The 23,707-nt window shown below is 44.2% G+C and overlaps 2 protein-coding genes across 2 annotated transcripts in view; both read right to left on the bottom strand.

Annotated features, from left to right (window-relative positions):
• Positions 1–23,707, bottom strand: part of LOC123052716 (late embryogenesis abundant protein B19.3) — an 86,557-nt gene that overhangs the window by 17,508 nt on the left and 45,342 nt on the right. The window lies entirely within an intron of this gene.
• LOC123052728 (em protein CS41) lies at positions 13,277–13,981 on the bottom strand. The gene is made up of 2 exons (XM_044476054.1): positions 13,783–13,981; positions 13,277–13,708 (listed from the first exon to the last, which is right to left on the bottom strand). Exons 1-2 carry the CDS (start codon positions 13,901–13,903, stop codon positions 13,545–13,547), a joined length of 285 nt encoding a protein of 94 aa, XP_044331989.1. The 5' UTR covers positions 13,904–13,981; the 3' UTR covers positions 13,277–13,544.

Raw genomic sequence — 23,707 nt, 5'->3', positions numbered from 1 at the left:
AGTGCCACAAGTATGTCGGACTATCATTATCAACCTTACATCTTTTGGTATTCACACTATGAATATGTGTCGCATTACGCTCGAGATTCATTAAGAATAAACCATTCACCATCGGAGCATGACCATAAAACATATCTCTCATATAAATAGAACAACCATTATTATCGGATTTAAATGAGTAGCCATCTCGTATTAAACGAGATCATGATACAATGTTCATGCTCAAACTTGGCACTAAATAACAATTATTGAGGTTCAAAACTAATCCCGTAGGTAAATGTAGAGGTAGCGTGCCGACGGCGATCACATCGACCTTGGAACCATTCCCGACGTGCATCGTCACCTCGTCCTTCGCCAGTCTCCGCTTATTCCGCAACTCCTGCTTTGAGTTACAAATGTGAGCAACTGCACCGGTATCAAATACCCAGGAGCTACTACGAGTACTGATAAGGTACACATCAATTACATGTATATCACATATACCTTTCGTTTTGCCGGCCTTCTTGTCCGCTAAGTATTTGGGGCAGTTCCGCTTCCAGTGACCACTCTCCTTGCAATAAAAGCACTCAGTCTCGGGCTTGGGTCCATTCTTTGGCTTCTTCCCGGCAGCTTGCTTGCCGGGCGCGGCAACTCCCCTGCCGTCCTTCTTGAAGTTCTTCTTACCCTTGCCTTTCTTGAACTTAGTGGTTTTATTCACCATCAACACTTGATGTTCCTTTTTGACTTCTACCTCTGCTGATTTCAGCATTGCAAATACTTCAGGAATGGTCTTTTCCATCCCCTGCATATTGAAGTTCATCACAAAGCTCTTGTAGCTCGGTGGAAGTGACTGAAGGATTCTGTCAATGACCGCATCATCCGGGAGATTAACTCCCAGCTGAGTCAAGCAGTTGTGCAACCCAGACATTTTGAGTATGTGCTCACTGACAGAACTATTTTCCTCCATCTTACAACTGAAGAACTTGTCGGAGACTTCATATCTCTCGACCCGGGCATGAGCTTGGAAAACCATTTTCAGCTCTTCGAACATCTCATATGCTTAGTGTTGCTCAAAATGCTTTTGGAGCCCCGGTTCTAAGCTGTAAAGCATGCCGCACTAAACGAGGAAGTAATCATCAGCATGCTGCTGCCAAGCGTTCATAACGTCTTGGTTCTCTGGGATGGGTGCGTCACCTAGCGGTGCTTCTAGGACATAATCTTTCTTGGCAGCTATGAGGATGATCCTCAGGTTCCGGACCCAGTCCGTATAGTTGCTGCCATCATCTTTCAGCTTGGTTTTCTCTAGAAACGCGTTGAAGTTGAGGGCAACATTAGCGTGGGCCATTTGATCTACAAGACATATTGTAAAGATTTTAGACTAAGTTCATGATAATTAAGTTCATCTATTTAATGAACTCCCACTCAGATAGACATCCCTCCAGTCATCTAAGTATAACATGATCCGAGTTAACTAGGCCGTGTCCGATCATCACGTGAGACGGACTAGTCAACATCGGTGAACATCTTCATGTTGATCGTATCTTCTATACGACTCATGCTTGACCTTTCGGTCTTCTGTGTTCCGAGGCCATATCTGTACATGCTAGGCTCGTCAAGTCAACCTAAGTGTTTGCATGTGTAAATCTGTCTTACACCCGTTGTATGTGAACGTTGGAATCTATCACACCCGATCATCACGTGGTGCTTCGAAACAACAAACTGTCGCAACGGCGCACAGTTAGGGGGAACACTTTCTTGAAATTATTATGAGGGATCATCTTATTTACTACCGTCGTTCTAAGTAAACAAGATGCAAAAACATGATAAACATCACATGCAATCAAATAATAATAGTGACATGATATGGCCAATATCACATAGCTCCTTTGATCTCCATCTTAGGGCTCCATGACCATCTTGTCACTGGCATGACACCATGATCTCCATCATCATGATCTCCATTATTGTGTCTCCATGAAATTTCTCGCCAACTATTACTTCTACTACTATGGCTAACACGTTTAGCAATAAAGTAAAGTAATTTACATGGCGTTTCTCAATGACACGCATGTCATACAAAAAATAAAGACAACTCCTATGGCTCCTGCCGGTTGTCATACTCACCGACATGCAAGTCGTGATTCCTATTACAATAGCATGAACATCTCATACATCACATATATATCATTCATCATTCATCACAACTTTGGCCATATCACATCACAAAACACTTGCTGCAAAAACAAGTTAGACGTCCTCTAATTGTTGTTGCAAGTTTTTACGTGGCTGCAATAGGGTTCTAGCAAGAACGTTTTCTTACCTACGTGAAAGCCACAACGTGATTTGTCAACTTCTATTTACCCTTCATAAGGACCCTTTTCATCGAATCCGCTCCAACTAAAGTGGGAGAGACAGACACCCGCCAGCCACCTTATGCAACTAGTGCATGTCAGTCGGTGGAACCGGTCTCACGTAAGCGTACGTGTAAGGTTGGTCCGGGCCGCTTCATCCCACAATACCGCTGAAGCAAAATAAGACTAGTAGCGGCAAGAAAGTTGACAACATCTACGCCCACAACAAATTGTGTTCTACTCGTGCAAAAGGAACTATGCATAGACCTACCTCATGATGCCACTGTTGGGGAATGTTGCAGAAAACAAAAATTTTCCTACGATTTCACCAAGATCCATCTATGAGTTCATCTAGAAACGAGTGATCGGATTGCATCTATATACCTTTGCAGATCACGCACGGAAGCATTCAAAGAACGGGGATGAGGAAGTCGTACTCGACGTGATCCAAATCACCGGAGATCCTAGCGCCGAACGGACGGCACCTCCGTGTTCAACACACGTACGGTCAGCGTGACGTCTCCTCCTTCTTGATCCAGCAAGGGGGGAGGAGAGGTTGATGAAGATCCAGCAGCACGACGACGTGGTGGTGGATGCACCAGTCACCGCAGCAGGGCTTCGCCGTTTTTCTGCGAGAGGGAGAGGTGTAGCAGGGGAGAGGGAGGCGCCAAGAGTCAAGGGTGCGGTTGCCCCTCCCTCCCCCCTTTATATAGGCTCCCCAAGGGGGGGCGCCGGCCCTAGGAGATGGGATCTCCTAGGGGGGGCGGCGGCCAAGGGTGGAGTGGCCCCCAAGGCAAGTGGGGCGCCCCCCCCCCACCCTACGGTTTCCAACCCTAGGCGCAGGGGTGGGCCAAGGGGGCGCACCAGCCCACTATGGGTTGGTTCCCCTCTCCACTTCAGCCCATGGGGCCCTCCAGGATGGGTGGTCCCACCCGGTGGACCCCCGGGACCCATCCGGTGGTCCCGGTACAATACCGGTGACCCTCGAAACTCTCCCGATGGCCGAAACTGCACTTCCTATATATAATTCTTCACCTCCGGACCATTCCGGAACTCCTCGTGACATCCGGAATCTCATCCGGGACTCCGAACAACTTTCGGGTTACTGCATATTCATATCTCTACAACCCTAGCGTCACCGAACCTTAAGTGTGTAGACCCTACGGGTTCGGGAGACATGTAGACATGACCGAGATGGCTCTCCGGTCAATAACCAACAACGGGATCTGGATACCCATGTTGGCTCTCACATGCTCCTCGATGATCTCATCGGATGAACCACGATGTCGAGGATTCAAGCAACCCCGTATACAATTCCCTTTGTCAATCGGTATGTTACTTGCCCGAGATTCGATCGTCGGTATCCCAATACCTCGTTCAATCTCGTTACCGGCAAGTCACTTTACTTGTACCGTAATGCATGATCCCGTGACCAGACACTTGGTCACTTTGAGCTCATTATGATGATGCATTACCGAGTGGGCCCAGAGATACCTCTCCGTCATACGGAGTGACAAATCCCAGTCTTGATCCGTGTTAACCCAACAGACACTTTCGGAGATACCCGCAGTATACCTTTATAGTCACCCAGTTACGTTGTGACGTTTGGTACACCCAAAGCACTCCTACGGTATCTGGGAGTTACACGATCTCATGGTCTAAGGAAAAGATACTTGACATTGGAAAAACTCTAGAAAATGAACTATACGATCTTGTGCTGTGTTTAGGATTGGGTCTTATCCATCACATCATTCTCCTAATGATGTGATCTCGTTATCAATGACATCCAATGTCCATAGTCAGGAAACCATGACTATCTGTTGATCAACAAGCTAGTCAACTAGAGGCTTACTAGGGACATGTTGGTGTCTATGTATTCACACATGTATTACGATTTCCGGATAACACAATTATAGCATGAATAAAAGACAATTATCATGAACAAGGAAATATAATAATAATCCTTTTATTATTGCCTCTAGGGCATATTTCCAACAGTATAAGCCATGGTTATCCGAGGAAACGTCCGGTATGGGCTACAATGCTTGGATGCCTGCCTTGTCCCACGCTGTCGTCCGGTCGCACCATCAAAGCGAGGCGCGCTCTCCGCTGCGCCCAGCTAGGTACGTTTGTGGATGCAAGTTTATAGTTTACATAGACTTAGGGCATCCTCAACGGTGACCTACAAATTTGCTTCGACATCCATCCGCACACATGGATGTCGGAACTGGTCATCTAACGATGTTCGCATACATTTCAAATACTTTTTCAACAAATTCAATAAATTCATGCAAGAAGAGGGGATTTCATACAAAACCGAACGAAAATATTTACATTTTTGAAAATATTTTAACTGAAAAAGGTAAAACTACGTGCGACCGCGTGGAGTTCCATTCTCATGAAAAGGATACACTACACCTAGTCTACGGCATGCCACGGCGGATTCCTTTGTCTTCCCATTGTCCGGCAGCCCACTCATCGGACTGCCAGGAGCCCCGAAGGTATATTTTTTCCCGTATCTTTCCTATGTCCAAATGCGCCGCTCATCGGAGTGGCAAATGGGGTGCTACCATTGGAGGTGAAGGCGGGTGCTTCGGCCGGAGGGGAAGGAGGGCTCCTCCGCTTCCGTGAAGCCCATGCAGGGGTCGACAATGATCTGTGCTGAACCGGGCAAGTCACCGGCTATGCAAGCTGACGATGTGCCGGCGGTGGCCTTCCCATAACCCAAGCGGTGACGGCCTCCCGTGTTTTACGTTCCCTCGATGTTGGCGGCAGATGCAGACGCACTGACCACCGACTCGTCGATCTCCGCGTAGCCGACTTCTTTCTCCATCGACCGGGCACGGTTCTGCCAACGTAGATGACGGATGGCACAGCGTCTGGCCTCATCCATGGCAGCCACGATGCCCGTTCCTTCGTGCTCCGCTGCGTGCCATCCTGGAGCAACTCGCCACACCTCTGCGAGATGGCTGGAGCGATGAGTTGTTGAACCATGCGCCGGCTTGGGCGACAACTTGCTTCATCAGATTTGGCGAGGGAGGTGGAGTAGCGAGTTGCCTGGCTCGTATCCGGTGGGCTCGGCGGGCCATCCAGACGGCTTTTATGCCGGTGAACTCCTCTTCCTGCATGCCGGTAGCCATGGATATTGTGGAGAAAATGGTGCGAGGAGATGGGAGCGGAGGTGTGGTGTGATTTTCACCCGATGTCTGGCACCGTTTAAGTAGAGGACGGATGGGAGGAGCTTGTCAGTGTTGTGTTTAATGTCAATCTGCTCGTGAACAAACATGTGGCCGGAGTAGGTTTCTCGGATTCCATGTGGGTTCACTGGAGGTGTTTGAATGCGGCGAGGAGGCGTGTTCAGCCGAGCGTGCAGCAGCCGGTGCCCTCGGTCGGTGCACTGCTTTAATGGCAGAGGCAGTGAAAGGTTGCGTCTGCTCTAAGCTGGCTTCAATGTGGAGCGGCCGCTCTACATTGACATGAATGCGGGCAACCGGCGTCAGGCGGGAACACACGACGACGAGGGAGGAGGGCTTTGGGTGGGCCAGGGTGGTCAAAAGCGGGCGTGGGTGCTGTCCGGACGCTCGCAAAGCCACTCACGTTTGTCTCCGTTTTGCGGGAGAAAGTGTGACCGGACCGCCCCGCGGACCGATACAGGCCCGCGTTTGATGGCATAACGCATCCGGACCGTACGGTCCGAACGGTTGCGGGCGGTTTGAGGGTCAGCGTTGGAGATGCACTTAGAGTATTTCAACAGTCGCTGGATTGTAGGGCATTTAGGGTCAAAACAAGGCTTCCACATTTGTCTTTGTTGTAAACTAGATAATACCCCATGCGTTGTTGTGGGACATTTTAGTTTATGTGAGCATATTCGAAGAAAAACATAGATAGGATGAATGAAAAGGAAACACATTATCAACTAAATATCCAATGGAATATCCATATTTACATTTGAGTTTTTCTACTTGGAATTGGTCCCTCCAAGAGGTAAATCTGAAGAGATCCTGGTGGGAGTAAATAATGATTTGTTTGATGTAACTAAAATAGAGGTATGGTAGGGGTATACTTTGTGAGGCTGTTGTTTTTTGATAAAAATGGCTAAATTTCATTGGAATATTATTATTGTGTATGGTGACGCTCAATTAGATGGCAAAGCTTCTTATTTGGCAGAATTGTCTAAGATCTATCATGACAACATTTTATATTGTGTGGTAGGCGGGGATTTTATTCTTATTAGAACTTTTGTGAGAAAAACTAACCCAATAACACTGATCACTGAAGTTCTATATTGCTATTATTGAGTATGAAGAGTTTAGAGAATTACCTCTAAATGGAAGAAATTTTACTTGGGCCAATAATTTGGCTAAACCAACCATTGAGAAATTAGATAGAATTCTCATGAATGGGAGGAACATTATGCTTAGCTATGGTACAAGCTTTGGAGAGGGAAGTTTCTTATCACAGTCCTCTCATTCTTGACATTGGGTCGCATAATATTTCAAAGCCAATATATAGATTCAAAAAATATTGGATCCTGAGAGATGGTTTTAAGGACTTTGTCACCAAACTTTTGGACTAATAATTATGAAAGTTCTTATATCGAGAGGTGGCAAAATAGGTTGAGAATTCTTAGGAAGAAGATTAGGGGCTGAAACTTGAATGTTGAGACTTGGCATAGGAAAATTAAAAAATCCAAGTTAGATTCCATTGATAAGGATGCAGAAGTTAATGGCTTAACTACTCATGATAGAACTGGACAAAAGGAACTTAGTGAATAGTTGGGAGAATTTTAAAACAGGAAGAGTTAAAATGGCTCCAAAGATATAAGGATAAAGAAATCAGATAAGGTGATTGTAATACTAGATACTACCATGGCAATTATTTCTTTGGAGCAAGATAAGGGGACGATTGAAGGGAATAAAATCTTTTAAAATACATCACTAATTTCTGTAAAGAAAACTTTTTGGACAAGCTAAGATCTCCTTAGTTTATTTAAACATCCAAGAAGCATAGAAAAATTCTGAGGAGGATGCTAACAAGTTGGTGGAACCTTTCTTCAAGGAAAAATTACTACAATGTAGTCTTCTCTATGGAGAAAAATAAGAGCCATGTACCTAATGGCTTGCCTCTTGATTTTTATCAACATATTTGGGAAATTTTTAAGTGTAATTTGAAAGGGCTCATGGATAATTTTCATAATGGGGTTCTAGATATTGCTAGGATCAATTATGGAATTATCACCCTGGTTCCTACAACTAAAGATGTTATACAAATTCAAAAATTTAGACCTTGTCTATTGAATGTTAGTTTCAAAATTATTACTAAGGTCCTAATGAACAAGTTTAGTAGGGTGGTTAACCCTATTAATTCTCATAACCAAACTACTTTTATTAAAGGTAGATACATAGTGGAAAGTGTGGTTTTGCTACATGAAGCTTTGAACTCCATGCACCATAGGAAACAAAGGGCCTTACTCTTTAAGGATTTTGAGAAAGCCTATGATAAGATTAAATGGACTTTTGCTCGCTAGATGCTAAAACTCAAAAACTTCCCTGATCAATGGTGTGATTGGATTATGCGCACTATGAGGAGAGGACATGTGGGGGTCAAATTAAATGATGTAATTGGTCCTTGTTTTAAAACTCACAAATGGCTTGAGCAAAGAGATGCTTTATCTCCATTGCTATTTGACTTGGCAGTTGAAGCCCTTGTCATTATTTTGGAGAGAGCTAGAAATAATAGATTTGTGAAAGGGGCCTTGAGTGAAAATTTAAACAATGTGATCAATATGCAAATGACACTGCTTTCCTATTACAAGATGATGAGGATATTGCTAGGAATCTCAAGTTTATTCTAAGTGCGTTTGAGCAAATCTTTGGTCTCGCTATTAACTTTCATAAGAGTGAAATTTCTATTTTTTGGGGAGGCAGTTAATAAAGCTCCCATATATCAAGAGATTTTCATTTGTGAACTGGGTGTTGTTCCTTTGAAATATTTGGCGATGCATGTCTGATATTAGAATTAGGAATAAACATTGCAAGGTGGTTGTTGAAAAAATTGAGAAAATATGTGTCTGTTGGTAGGGAAGACTTTTAAACATTATTGGTAGGGTGACTTTGGCGCAATCCCGCCAAACTAATATACCTCTGTTTTATGATGCCTCTATACCCAATTCTTGTGGGTGTTAGAAAGAAAGCTGACTTTTATGGGGCAATGCTTGTATGGCAAGTTGATGAGGATAAAAAATAGAAGTGCATATTTCAATCCTGGACATAGGGTTAGTTTAATTTACAACCTCTAACTCCAAAACCGGTTAGAAGACAACCTTGTACTTTCAATACTAGATAAATTACTCCCTCTGACAACTGCCAACTGGTTTTGTGTGACATGGCAGCCCAGCAGACCAGTCAACGTTGACATGGTCTTCATTTTGCATCCTTTTGCTTGTTCCCATGGCCATTGCTGGGGTTTTTGATTTTTTGCCATCACTTACTTTATACTTTGATAATTTGTGACTCCTTACATTGTAGTTGATCTATTGCCACCTTTTTAATTTGCACTTTGATCTTCAGCCATTTTTTCACACAAAAACAATACCTGCAAATGATTGACATAATATATGCATAAAGGAGTGGACCAAAATACCCTTTATGCTAGTTTCACCGGTGCATCCAGACGATTCACCGGTTGAAATCAAAATAGAAAGGGGATGAACTCGTATGCCGCCGCCCTGCTGCCGTCGCCTCTGCTGATGGCCGCCTTCCTCCTCCTTGCGCCGCTCTCCTCCAGTCTGTCCGCGGCCACGCTGCCAAAGAACCAGATGCCGCCGGTGATCTGGGGCGCCGCTCTCTTCCATTTTGTCCGCGGCCACGTGTGTGTCTCGATGGGATCGGTATGTTTCCTCGTGTGTTGCTTGCGTGTTGTGTAACTCGCCGGAATCAATTAAGTTGTGTACGTGCTTGTCTTCCAAAGAATCCATGCAACGAGCAGACCAGCAGGGGCCCTGGCCCCCTATAACAACACTGAGTTAGGCCTAATATGCATCTGAATATATGATTATTTGCTGCTAAAATAGTGTAATTTTGTGGACTGGCCCTCCCCAATAAGGGTTAAGAACACTCGGCCCCGCTCATTCATTTTTCCTGGCTCCGCCACAGGCGTCTATATGCTCACCAACGCCGCGTACTGCTGCCGCTGCTTGTTCTCGCCGCGTGCTGGTGCTGCTTGTGCTTGCCAGAGTTGAGAGGGGAGCAGCGGCACGGCCTATGGAGAAGAAGCAGAGGAGCAGTGACATGGTCTATGGGGCGACGAGCACGGCGGCAACAGCGTGCGCTCCCGCCGGTGTGCGTTCTGGTTTCGCCCAACGCCTGTGTGGTCATGACTCGTGATTCTGGGCCGGCGGCCATGGCGCAGATCAAGGGAGGGAGGGCCAGAGCAGCGCTTGGCCGGGATTGGAGGGCGTCGGGGCCGCCGCCTCCTGGCGTCCTTGCCGGCGAGAGGGTGCGCATAGTCAATCTATAGGACGGGGATATTCTAGTCATTTTACATGAGACCCACCCTACATAGGGCAAAAGATCAAAGTGCAAAGTAAAGAGGGGCAAAATATCAATTACGATGTAAAGAGTGGCAAATTATCAAATGCAAAGTAAGTCGTGGCTAAAAAAAACCATAGACAGGTGGCAAAATGGGCAGTACTAGCCTCATATACCTAGGATGTAAATCATGGTGGCCTGCACCAACCATAGATGTCACTGCTCGGCAATCCTTGAAGAACGGCTCTTGGATATGAAACAATGTTTTATTGATTGTTTCTCTTGATCCAATTTCTTCTACTCCTACCAAACATGATGGTGATGGGAGTATATACTTTGAATTTATGACGAGCTAATGAATGTCAGCCATTACATAGCGAAATCAACCATGCATTGTGATACATAGCCTATCACTCGCATGATATAACACGTACCGGTACATTGCCGAGCAGTAAATCTGGAGTAAGAATATTGCACACAGATAGAGATTCAGATTCATAACAAACAGACGTTAGAGAGAGCAGAAGCATAGCTTGGTCACAACTGACAACTTACAGCGACGGCTACTACCAGCTAATAGACCTCTCCCAATGCATTGGTGCTAAAGTGGGGTGCTAAGTGCATTAAGATGCTTAGCAACTAATATCCCCAATGCATCGATGCTTAGGTGTTGTAGCTAATCCTCCTCTATTTAATTGTTTAATAATAAAACTTCTTCATGTATTGGTTGGTAGTCTTTTTCCTAGGTCCACGTGCTTAACATTGGTTTTTATTGGGATCACTATAATGCTCTGCAGGGCCGGCCCTGAGGGGGGGGGGGGGGCCCCCCGGGCCCCCAAGATCCAAGGGGCCCCTTTCAGGTGTAGGAGCCCATAAGCCCATAGCTTCTTGTTGAAAAAAAGTAGCCTACCAAGGGATGGCTGGGATGGCAGGTAATAGCGTACGCACGTAAATCACGTAAATCAGATCACGGTGGAAAAAAAGATCAGCGTACACACGTAAATCATGTCGTCCCTGTCCTCTTTCCTTTTTTTTGCGGGTGTCCTCTTTCCTTTTTTTTGCGGGTGTTCTCTTTCCTCTTTCCTTTTTTTTTGACACAGTACCGTTCTCTTTCCTTATTCCTTGCGATCGGGAAACATTCTTTCTCCTTAAAAAAGATGAGATTGTTCGTCATGTGTTCATCCCAAATTTCCTATTCTCTGTTCCCTTGTTCCAAACTTCAGATCCCAAGTCGCAGAAGGCTGGCTGGTCTCAAGCCGTTGTACGCGGTGAAAACGCAGCACGAACATCGCCTGGCTCCTAAAAATTGACACTGATGGAGTTAGCGCATGCGTACATCACCGAGCACCTACCACTAGACATCCACATCACATCATTGCCCCGATCCAATCACTCTGAGGTATATCATATTACTATTCCCGACAATTTCAAGCAAAGTTTCGTGCTATGAGGAGAATCAGTTTGATAAAAGTAGTTGACCAAGAAGAAATTCTAGAAGGCGAGAAAAATTTCATGTTAAATATTTGTTTCTTTTGGTGATCATATCAATCACTTCATTGAAAAAGGGCTTAAAAAACTCATGGTGTGTAAAGATTTATTCGAATTTACTGTGCATGTGATTTTTGCAACAACTAAAAAAAGCTTTTCAAACTTGAAATTATTGAAGGACCATTTGGCATAAACAATGACCCAATAGAGCTTAAATGGTTAGGCAACATTATGCATGCGAAAGAAGGATGAGATTGACATCGACACAACCATAAGTGACTTTGTATCAAAGAGTGTTACAATAATTTTTTTAAGATAATAATGTGTATAAGTTATTATATAAACACGGATTTTGGATGTAGTTGTATTTATTAGAAACATTCCGTGTAGAATTAAATTAATTATTATTGTTGTGATGATTATATTAAGGGTCCCGAATGTTACTTTCGTCCCGGACCCCCAAAATCTCAGAACCGGCCCTGATGCTCTGTCTCCTTTTTAATTGCTTTGTCACATCATATTTTTGCTTATGTGACACCCTTAGCACCTGTATACCATGGAGCACCAGGAAAGGCCATAGAAGCTAACCGGGACACTAAAGTACACATGATCACTATACACATAATCACCTACTACATGCGTGCTCACGTCAAGATCCGAGTACGACGACGGCGGTGGCTGAAGATTATGCTCGTTTTGTTGGTGGATGCAAGGACCAGTAAGATTTTTCTATTTTCTCTGTTTCTTGCAATTTCTCTTGGTGTGATATCTTTTTAGATTTCTCCTCAGATCTGCCATGTATGGACTATATTGCGGGCCGCCCTGCCGCTCGTGCTCTTGGATTATCCGGACACAGTTTCATGACGTCGCACGCTGACAGTGGAGTTCTTTGGGGCACGGCATACCAGGTCCTTTGCCCGTCGGCAACTAGCCCCTGGCTTGCCCCCTCTATGGAAAGCCCCCGTCCCATTAAAAAGTAAGATTTTTGTTTGGCAACTTCTACGAAATCGTGTCCTCTCGAGAATAGAGGTACTTAAGCGGCACGGATCTGAGGACGGTATATGCCCTCTCTATGCAGTACCGAAGACTGGGAACCATATTCTCTTCTCTTGTACGGCAACGAGAGTATTATGGACTTTCGTCCGCGAGGTGTTGGGGCCTGACTGGGAGGCCCTAAATCTCGCGGAGTTCCTTCAGCTTCGAGTTATACAGCCAGCACGACATCACCGTCTATTTTGGCTTATTTTGCGGCAATGTCGTGGACTCTTTGGACGATTAGGAATAAGATGGTGATTGAGAAGGTTTTCTCGAAGAAGGCATCTGACTCCCTCTTCAAATTCCTTGCTTTCATGTAGCACTGACACCCGCTCTCGAGGCAACGTGATCGTGATCGCCTCGGCTTGATAATGGATGCGCTTTTGGCCTCGGCACCCGCTCTCGAGGCAGCGTGATCGTGATCGCCTCGGCTTGATAATGGATGCGCTTTTGGCCTCGGCGCGTCAGCTGGCGTCCTTGTAGGGCCGCTTAGTGGTAGCCATTAGGTGGTTTTTTTTATATTTTTTTTATGCTTTCTTGGGCTTATTTATGTTGTGGCCCAGCCGTTTTCTGTTGGATATTGTTCAAACTTGGATCGTGTGGATCGTTGTTTTATTTATAAAGCGGAGCGAAAGCCTATTTCGAGAGAATGTATGTTGTAATATGTTGATATTATATTGATATAAATATAGTACTTCTCAAAAAAAAAGCGTCAGAAATTGTAGTACCACCGGTTATCTTGATGCTCGAGGGTTAGATCCCGAACGGGATTCACTTGGCGTCCATCTCGCTGAGTTCGTAGGTTTAGGATTTCTTGGGGAATGGGAACTATTTATACCATATACCAGGTACATTGCTGAGCGAACATTGCACACAGACGGAGTTTCAGATTCATAACAAACAAACAGACGCACTACATTACAGAGAGCAGCATAGCTTGGCCACAACTTACAACGACAACCAGCTAGTAGAAGCTAGCTGGGACACTAAAGCACACACGATCACTGGACACATGATCACCTACTACATGCGTTCTCACGTCAAGATCCGAGTACCTGACGACCTACATTATTCAGTACCTGGGACACGCTAAACGGACAACATCCAAACACGGGCGAGCAGTCAGTTGCTTTGCTAAGCTAGGAGGCACTGAACTGAACATCTAGGACTTGGTCTTGAACTTGGACTCGTCGATGTCTATGCCCTCCCTGGCGGCGCGCTCGCCGCCGGACTCGTCGTTGGTGCTCAGCCCGCCCTTGCGCCCCATCTCACTGTACCCCTCCTCCCCCATCTGCTCCTTCCGAGTCTGCCCACCACGGCTGCGCCCTGCAGCAATGCGCGCTTGTTACAACAATGCATGTTCAGTATGTATGTAGCATTGGCATATCTTAAGTACGTACCTTCGGCGAGTTTCTCCTGCGCCTCGTAGCTCTTCCCGCCGGTGCCTCCGGGGACGACGGTCTGCCCCTCGCGGGCCAAGCTGTCCAGCTCCGACCTCCCCTTCTCCTGACCGGACGCCATTGCTGACAGGTGCTCGACCGCTAAGGTTCCTGAAACGGACGTGTGCGTGTGATGTATGCAACTGCTGATGCTCGAGCCAATGATGGTGGCAAGGACGAGTCATACGCCGCGTTTTTATAGCTGGAGGGGCGCGGTGCGTCGTGAAGCACGGAGGCGGCACGTGTGCGGCGACGCGGACGGTCGTCGGCCTGCTCGTTGTCCCTGCTGTCGCGCCACGTGTCCGGCAAGGGCCTGGAAGACAGCACGTAATGGGCGTGCCCTCTCGCAGGCATGGAGTTATCCGAGAAAGGGGAGGTGCCGAGAAGCTCAAGGAGCTATGCTATACACACGACAAAAATGGACGACTCATAGACGATGTTTAAAATCCGGTTACACATGCGTGCATACATCAGGCATCAGCCGTTGAATTTCTGTGTCGTGCATGCGTCGGCCAGAAAAATCGTGCATGAAGCAATTTCGAAGCTCAAGACTCTGCTGGCATGCATGCGTTGTCGACGCGTGTGCGTTTGTATCCAGCATTTGGCGGCCGGGCTCGGTCGGAAGCTGGCCGTGAAACGACCGTCATGCCATTTGTTCGTATGGTTTGCTCACAACGTAGTCGAGCTTGTACTTTCTATCTACATTTTTTTGCGGGAAACTTTTTTATCTAATATTTATATTTCTATTCTACGTGTTTGCTATTTCGTTTAATCTTTTGTAAGGACACATGTGTCCGGTTGTAGATTGTTTCACGATTCGCTAAATCGTTGGATTCCACACGGGACCATACCTAGTTTTATTGGTACCAAGTTTCAGAAGATGAAACCTGATGAAGTTTTAAAACTTATCAAAACGTATGCAATAGTTATTTTATTTCAAAGCCTTGATCACAAGGAACATGAATATGCAAACGAGATTTAATTTAGACATTTGATTCAAAGATATCTCTTCTATTTTCAAAAAATACGTAATGTTTCCATTTCGCATGTCCTTTGTCTGCCCCTCTCCTCTTGCTCATCCCTCCCATGCTAACGCTTAAACTAATCACACAACTATCCTGCAAACTGCTGCCTCAAAGCCCAAACCGCTTCATTAACATGACCTTCCTCGACTCCCAGCTCCCAAGCCCCAAATCACTTCCCCTTTGCCCAACCGCCGCATATGTAGAAGGCTAAGCTGCACTATCGGATCATCACTGTTCACACGCGCACACATGCGGATGGGGCTCATCCTTCGAGGAAGCGCTACAGCCGATGTGTTGTTGTTCACCTGGAAGGTGCTTGTCAAACCAGTATGCGATGTGTAGATCACATAGCACCGCCGACACACCCTGATGACCGAGACACTGGCAGCCATCACCCCTCCTCGATGCCTGTCACACTCCGGGGTGGATTGGAGGAGAAAATCAAGCAAAGAGGCTAGGATTTCGAGGGAAATTGGGAATCGAAACACTCTATTAAAGAGGAACCTCTCCTTTACATTGTATTGTAGCTATAGCTACAACATTGGGTTGTAGGGGAATTTTATGGTCACAACTTCTTATAGGAGACAGTCCCTCGGGTTATGCAAACACCTTAGGATATTGTTGTAGTAGTTATTCTATTGCGGGAGGGGTTACATGTGTTTACTCCTTGGTAACAGTGACATCCCTGATCGGATAAATAGCATATCCAATAGCTCCAGTTGTTAGCATAGAAGCTGATTTTGAACTGTAAATTTCTGTGGCTGCAGAAAATGAGTTACAAGCAGAGATAGTAGTTTGATGGGTACCATTCTTCCTCATCAGTATTTGATTGTTTTCATAATCAAAAGACATAGGGTTGTGCTTTGCTAGCAGATCACACCCAATTACCATGTCATACTATGACAAATTAAGAATCCTACAAGAATGTTCAAACTCTTCTTTGCCCATGTGAAATGTAGTAGTAGGAAAATATTAGCCACGCCACAAAATACCTCCACTATCACAACTATAGACTAATCTTTCAGTATAGGACAATTTGTAGTCAAAGCAAATTTCAGACTTAAATGTAGAATTAGTTCCGGAATCCACTAAAGCAAGAGCTTGTTTGCCTCCAACCTGTACTAATACAAACAAAGTGCTCACTCTAGTAGTGCTAATGGCTTGCAAAGAAATTTGCATGCAATTTTCATCAGGATTTGGTTGCTCCGACTGTTGGGGAATGTAATACTAATTCAAAATTTTCCTACATGTCACCAACATCAATCTAGGAGATGCTAGCAACGAAAGAGAGAGAGAGAGAGAGAGAGAGAGAGAGAGAGAGAGAGAGAGAGAGAGAGAGAGAAAGGGGGTGCATCTTCATACCCTTGAAGATCGCTAAGCGAAAGTGTTACAAAAACGTGGTTGATGGAGTCGTACTCGCGGCGATTCAAGTCGCGGAAGATCCGATCAAGCGCCGAACGGACGGCGCCTCCGCGTTCAACACACGTACAGCCTGGGGACGTCTCCTCCTTCTTGATCCAGTAAGGGGAGAGGAGAAGTTGAGGGAGAGCTACGGCAGCACGACTGCGTGGTGGTGGAGCTTGCAGTTCTCCGGCAGGGCTTCGCCAAGCACTATGGAGGAGGAGGAGGAGGTGTTGGAGAGGGGGAGGGTTGCACCGGGGAAAGGGTGCGGCTGCCCTCCCACCCCCCTCTATTTATAGGGTGAAGGGAGAGGGGGCAGCCCCTTTAGATCCCATCTAGAGGGGGCGGCCAAGGGGGAACTTGCCCCCAAGTTTGGTGGGAGGCGCCTTGGGCCCTTGGGGGCGCACCGGCCCACTAGGGGCTAGTTCCCACCCTTGTTCAGCCCACTTGGCCCACTGGGGAAGGTGGCCTGATACGTCTTCAATGTATCTATAATTTTTAATTGTTTCATGCTATTATATTATCTGTTTTGGATGTTTAATGAGCTTTAATATGCACTTTTGTATTTTTTTGGACTAACCTATTAACCGAAGGCCCAGCGCAAATTGTTGTTTTTTGTCTATTTCAGTGTTTCGCAGAAAAGGAATATCAAACGTAATCCAAATGGAATGAAACCTTCGTGATGATCTTTTTTGGAACAAACACAATCCAGAAGACTTGGAGTGGAGGTCAAGGAAGCCACGAGGCGGCCATGAGGCAGGAGGGCGCGCCCAGCGGGGTAGGCGCACCCTGATAACCCACAAGTGTAGGAGATCGCAACAGATTTCGATAAGTAAGAGTGTCGAACCCAACGAGGAGCTAAAGGCAGAACAAATATTCCCTCAAGTTCTATCGACCACCGATACAACTCTACGTACGCTTGACATTTGCTTTACCTAGAACAACTATGAAACTAGAAGTACTTTGAAGGTGTTTTTGGATAGGTTTGCAAGATAATAAAGATTACATAAATAAAAAGTAGGGGCTGTTGTAAGTAAAGACACAATAAAGTAAATATAGCGAGTGTGGAAAAGTGGTGGTAGGAGTTGCGAAATTGCCCCTAAGCAATTGACTACTTTACTAGACCGATAGCAAGTATTATGTGGGAGAGGCCACTCCTAGCATGTCATCCCTGACTTGGAATTCTATGCACTTATGATTGGAACTATTAGCAAGCATCCGCAACTACTAACGTTCATTAAGGTAAAACCCAACCATAGCATTAAGATATATTGGTCCCCCTTCAATCCCGTATGCATCAATTTCTATGCTAGGTTGAAGCTTCTGTCACTCTTGCCCTCCAATACATAGTCCTATCAACATACAACTAACCCTAGGGTATGATCCACGTGTTCACTATACGATAGGCACCAAAGGACAGCAACATAACCACAAGAAAATTAAATCAATCATAGCAATTCATCAACCATCGATAGGACAACGAAAATCTACTTAGACATCATAGGATGGCAACACATCATTGGATAATAATATGAAGCATAAAGCACCATGTTCAAGTAGAGGGTACAGCGGGTTGCGGGAGAGTGGACCGCTGTAGATAGGGGGGAAGGTGATGGAGATGTTGGTGAAGATGGCGGAGGTGTTGGTGTAGATCGCGATGATGATGATGATGGCCACGACAGCGTTCCGGCGCCACCGGAAGAGAAGGGGAGAGGGGGGGCCTTCGTCGTCTTCTTCCTTGACCTCCTCCCTAGATGGGAGAAGGGTAGTAATATTGGCATGGAACAATAAAAAATTATAGATACGACGGAGACGTATCAGCATCCCCAAGCTTAATTCCTGCTCGTCCTCGAGTAGGTAAATGATAAAAAAATTGATGTGGAATGCTACCTAGCATAATCTTCATGACATATCTAATCATGGCATGAATATTAAGACACGAGTGATTCAAAGCAATAGTCTATCATTTGACATAAAAGCAATAATACTTCAAGCCCACTAATAAAGCAATCATGTCTTTTCGAAATAACAAGGCCAAAGAAAGCTATCCCTACAAAATCATATAGTCTGGCTATGCTCCATCTTCACCACACAAAATATTCACATCATGCACAACCCTGATGACAAGCCGAGCAATTGGTTCATACTCTTTAACGCGCTTCAGCATTTTCATCCCTCACGCAATACATGAGCGTGAGCCATGGATATAGCACTATAGGTGGAATAGAATGGTGGTTGTGGAGAAGACAAAAATGAGAAGATAGTCTCACATCAACTAGGCGTATCAACGGGCTATGGAGATGCCCATCAATAGATATCAATGTGAGTGAGTAGGGATTGCCATCCAACAAATGCACTAGAGCTATAAGTATATGAAAGCTCAAACTGAAACTAAGTGGGTGTGCATCCAACTTGCTTGCTCATGAAGACCTAGGGCATTTGAGGAAGCCCATCGTTGGAATATACAAGCCAAGTTCTATAGTGAAATTCCCACTAGTATATGAAAGTGATAACTCAAGAGACTCTCTATATGAAGAACATGGTGCTACTTTGAAGCACAAGTGTGGTAAAAGGATAGTAACATTGCCCCCTTTTGTGTGTGTGTGGGCTTCTTTGGCCCCCTTTTTTATTTAGACTTCTTTGGCCTCTCTCTTTGGGGGGGATGCTCTAATAATGATGATCATCACACTTTTATTTACTTACAACTCAATATCTAGAACAAAAATATGACTCTATATGACTGCCTCCGGCAGTGTATCGGGATGTGCAATGATCTAGCGTAGCAATGACATCAAAAAACGGACAAGCCATGAAAACATCATGCTAGCTATCTTACGATCATGCAAAGCAATATGACAATGAATGCTCAAGTCATGTATATGATGATGATGGAAGTTGCATGGCAATATATCTCGGAATGGCCATGGAAAATTCCATGATAGGTAGGTATGGTGGCTGTTTTGAGGAAGGTATATGGTGGGTTTATGGTACCGGCGAAAGTTGCGCGATACTAGAGAGGCTAGCAATGATGGAAGGGTGAGAGTGCGTATAATCTATGGACTCAACAATAGTCATAAAGAACTCACATACTTATTGCAAAATTTTATTAGCCCTTGAAGCAAAGTACTACTATGCATGCCCCTAGGAGGATAGATTGGTAGGAAAAGACCATCGCTCGTCCCCGACCGCCACTCATAAGGAAGACAATCAATAAATACCTCATGCTCCGACTTTGTTACATAACGGTTCACCATACGTGCATGCTACGGGAATCACAAACCTCAACACAAGTATTTCTACTAATCCACAACTACCCACTAGCATGACTCTAATATCACCATCTTTGTATCCCAAAACTATTGCAAGGAATCAAACATATCATATTCAGTGATCTACAAGTTTTATGCAGGATTTTATGACTAACCATGTGAATGACCAATTCATGTCATCTCTCTAAATAGATATAAGTGAAGCAATAGAGTTTAATTCTTTCTACAAAAGATATGCCCGCGCTCTAACAAATATAAGTGAAGCAAAAGAGCCTTCTACAAATGGTGGTTGTCTAAGTGAAGAGAAATAGGCAATCCAAACTTCAAATGATATAAGTGAAGCACATGAAGCATTCTATAAAGCCATACTCAAAAGATATAAGTGAAGTGCATAGAGTATTCTATAAATCAACCAAGGACTATGTCATACCAGCATGGTGCATAAAAGAAAAGTGAAAACTAAATGCAAAAGACGCTCCAAGATTGCACATATCGCATGAACGAAACGAATCCTAAAACATACCGATATTTGTTGAAGAAAAAGGGGATGCCTTCCGGGGCATCCCCAAGCTTAGACGCTTGAGTCTCTTTGAATATTTACTTGGGGTGCCTCGGGCATCCTCAAGCTTGAGCTCTTGCCTCTCTTACTTCTTCCAACACCGAGACCTTCTCGATCATCGAACACTTCATCCACACAAAACTTCAACAGAAAACTCGGTAAGATCCGTAAGTATAATAAAGCAAATCACTACTCTAAGTACTATTGCAAACCAATTCATATTTTGTTTTTGCATTGTGTATACTGTAATATAACTTTTTTTCATGGCTTAATCCACTGATATGAATCGATAGTTTCATCAAAACAAGCAAACTATGCATCAAAAACAGAATTTGTCTAAAACAGAACAGTCTGTAATAATCTGAACATTCACCATACTTATGATACTTGAAAAATTCTGCGAAAATTAGGAAACATAAACAATTTGTATAGGAAGACAGTGCAAAAAGAATCAGAACCGTTTGACGTTTGAGTTAAAAATGTAAAAGCACGCACTACAGCCAAAGTTTCTGTCCTGCACCATACAAACCATCAAGCAAATGTAAACATCCTAAAGGTAAACCTTGGCACATTATGTTTATAATACAATGGAATTGTACAAGGGGATAATTATTTTTGTTGAAAAGTTTCTGTAATCAAGGTTCACAAAGTTGCCGTGAGCATGAACAAAGTTCAAGGAGCTCTTCCACTTCAACAATGCTTGTCTTTCTCACTTTCACTTTCTTTTTGAAAAAGTTTTGGGTTCCCCTCTTTATTTTTGTTATTTTTAAACTATATGAAAGCACTCAACAGAAATAAATGACTCTCTAAAACTTCCAGGTTGTCTCCCTGGCAGCGCTTTCTTTAAAGCCATTAAGCTAGGCATATAGTGCTCAAGTAATTGATCCACCCGAATCCCAAGGTATATCAAAGCCAATTTTAATTAACAATGATTTGTAATTTAGTAGTGAGTACAAAGTAACATATATCATGTAACAACAAAGTCTAACTCTCTTCCTATGCATCGACATGTCATAAAAGAACAATTCATACACACATGGTAAAGGCCAATGCATAGTATAAACAGTTTCTTGCAATTTTGTTGTATTGGAAATATAGAGAGGTGGAGATATAGTTCCTCTCTCATAATAATTGCAAGTAGGGGCAGCAAGCACATGCATATTATATTCATCAAAATCATTATGTGCAACGGTAAAAGACAACCCATCAATATAATCCTTAATAAGGGCAACCTTCGATATAGTGTAGTCGGGAGAATTCAAAAGGATAATAGGACTATCATGTGTGGGTGCAATAGCAACAATTTCATGTTTAACATAAGGAACTATAGAAAGTTCATCTCCATAAGCATAATTCATATTAGCATCTTGGCCACAAGCATAGCAAGCATCATCAAAAAGGGATATTTCAAGAGAATCAAAGGGATCATAACAATCATCCTTCGGTAAGCACGAAGGGAAATTAAATAATGTATGAGTTGAAGAGTTACTCTCATTACAAGGTCGGCAAGGGTAGCTAATCCGCTCTTCCTTCTTTTGTTCTTCGCTCTCCTCCTCATCTTTTTCATCCAATGAGCTCACAGTTTCATCAATTTCTTCTTCCATAGACTCCTGCAAATATTAGTCTCTTCTTGGACAGCGGGGTAGTCCTCAATATATGGTTCAACACAGGCATTAGAAGCATAATTATCACAGCAATATTTAAGTATGGCAATATTTTCAGATTTGTAAAAAGTAGCATCATACGTTTCGATCAAAGAAGTAATTTCATAAGCACCCTTGAAACCAACAAATTCTTCAATTTGTTGAACATCATAGTAACTATAAACACCCTTAGCATACGAAGATACAATTCCATTATCACTAAACTCACATTGATAGGGAAGGTGTTTCTTAGGGTTTTCAGAACAACAAGTAATATCATATATTTCGCATAAATTCCAAGCATAGCATTGCAAACGATGAATTTGACCCAGCAAAATTTTCCCTTTTTCAGATATTTGGTGTCGCACATAACAAGCATGCTCATCTAAAGATTTTCCCTCAACTAAGCTAGTTGGGGTTTCAGCACGAGCACATAGGGATCGAAGATGATCCAAGTAATAAGCTTCTGCAGTGTGATAGATTTTGAGTGGTTCTTCAACCATTGGTTTAGTAGGTACAACTAATTTTTTTGGTATTTTTTGTTTCCTACCAATAACTAAAGATAGAAAACAACTAAGAACAACAAATAAAAATTACTTAGTGATAAAGCAAACAAGCACACACGAGAATATTCACCCCATGCTATTGCTCCCCGGCAACGGCGCTAGAAAAAGATCTTAATAAGCCACAAGTGTAGGGGATCGCAACAGTTTTCGATAAGTAAGAGTGTCGAACCCAACGAGGAGCTAAAGGCAGAACAAATATTCCCTCAAGTTCTATCGACCACCGATACAACTCTACGTACGCTTGACGTTCGCTTTACCTAGAACAAGTATTAAACTAGAAGTACTTTGAAGGTGTTTTTGGATAGGTTTGCAAGATAATAAAGATTACGTAAATAAAAAGTAGGGGCTGTTGTAAGTAAAGACACAATAAAGTAAATATAGCGAGTATGGAAAAGTGGTGGTAGGAGTTGCGAAATTGCCCCTAAGCAATTGACCACTTTACTAGACCGATAGCAAGTATTATGTGGGAGAGGCCACTCCTAGCATGTCATCCCTGACTTGGGATTCTATGCACTTATGATTAGAACTATTAGCAAGCATCCGCAACTACTAATGTTCATTAAGGTAAAACCCAACCATAGCATTAAGATATATTGGTCCCCCTTCAACCCCGTATGCATCAATTTCTACGCTAGGTTGAAGCTTCTGTCACTCTTGCCCTCCAATACATAGACCTATCAACATACAACTAACCCTAGGGTGTGATCCACGTGTGCACTCATACGATGGGCACCAAAGGACAACAACATAACCACAAGAAAATTAAATCAATCATAGCAATTCATCAACCACCGATAGGACAACGAAAATCTACTCAGACATCATAGGATGGCAACACATCATTGGATAATAATATGAAGCATAAAGCACCATGTTCAAGTAGAGGGTACAGCGGGTTGCGGGAGAGTGGACCACTGTAGATAGAGGGGGGAAGGTGACGGAGATGTTGGTGAAGATGGCAGAGGTGTTGGTGTAGATCACGGTGATGATGATGATGGCCACGGCAGCGTTCCGGCGCCACTGGAAGAGAAGGGGAGAGGGGGGCCCTTCGTCTTCTTCTTCCTTGACCTCCTCCCTAGACGGGAGAAGGGTTTCCCCTCTGGTCCTTGGCCTCCATGGCATGGGAGGGGCGAGAGCCCCTTCGAGATTGGATCTGTCTCTCTGTCTCTCTCTGTTTTTGCGTTCTGTTCTGTTGCCCTTTCACCGTTTCGTATATATATGGAGATCCGTAACTCCAATTGGAACGACACCTTCGCTGCGATTTTTTTCCAAAAAATAGCTTTCTTGTGGCCGGAGAAGGGCATCAACCGCCTTATGGGTGGACCATGAGGGTCAGGGGGGCGCCCCCCTGCCTCGTGGCCACCTCGGGCACCGTCTCGCGTGGATTTTTTTTCCGGAATTCTCCAAATATTCCAAAAATATT

The sequence above is a fragment of the Triticum aestivum genome, chromosome 1A, assembly GCF_018294505.1.
Source record: "Triticum aestivum cultivar Chinese Spring chromosome 1A, IWGSC CS RefSeq v2.1, whole genome shotgun sequence".
Classification (NCBI taxonomy): Eukaryota; Viridiplantae; Streptophyta; class Magnoliopsida; order Poales; family Poaceae; genus Triticum; species Triticum aestivum.
Note: the sequence above shows the minus strand (reverse complement) of the source record. Positions and strands in the feature narration are given on the sequence as shown.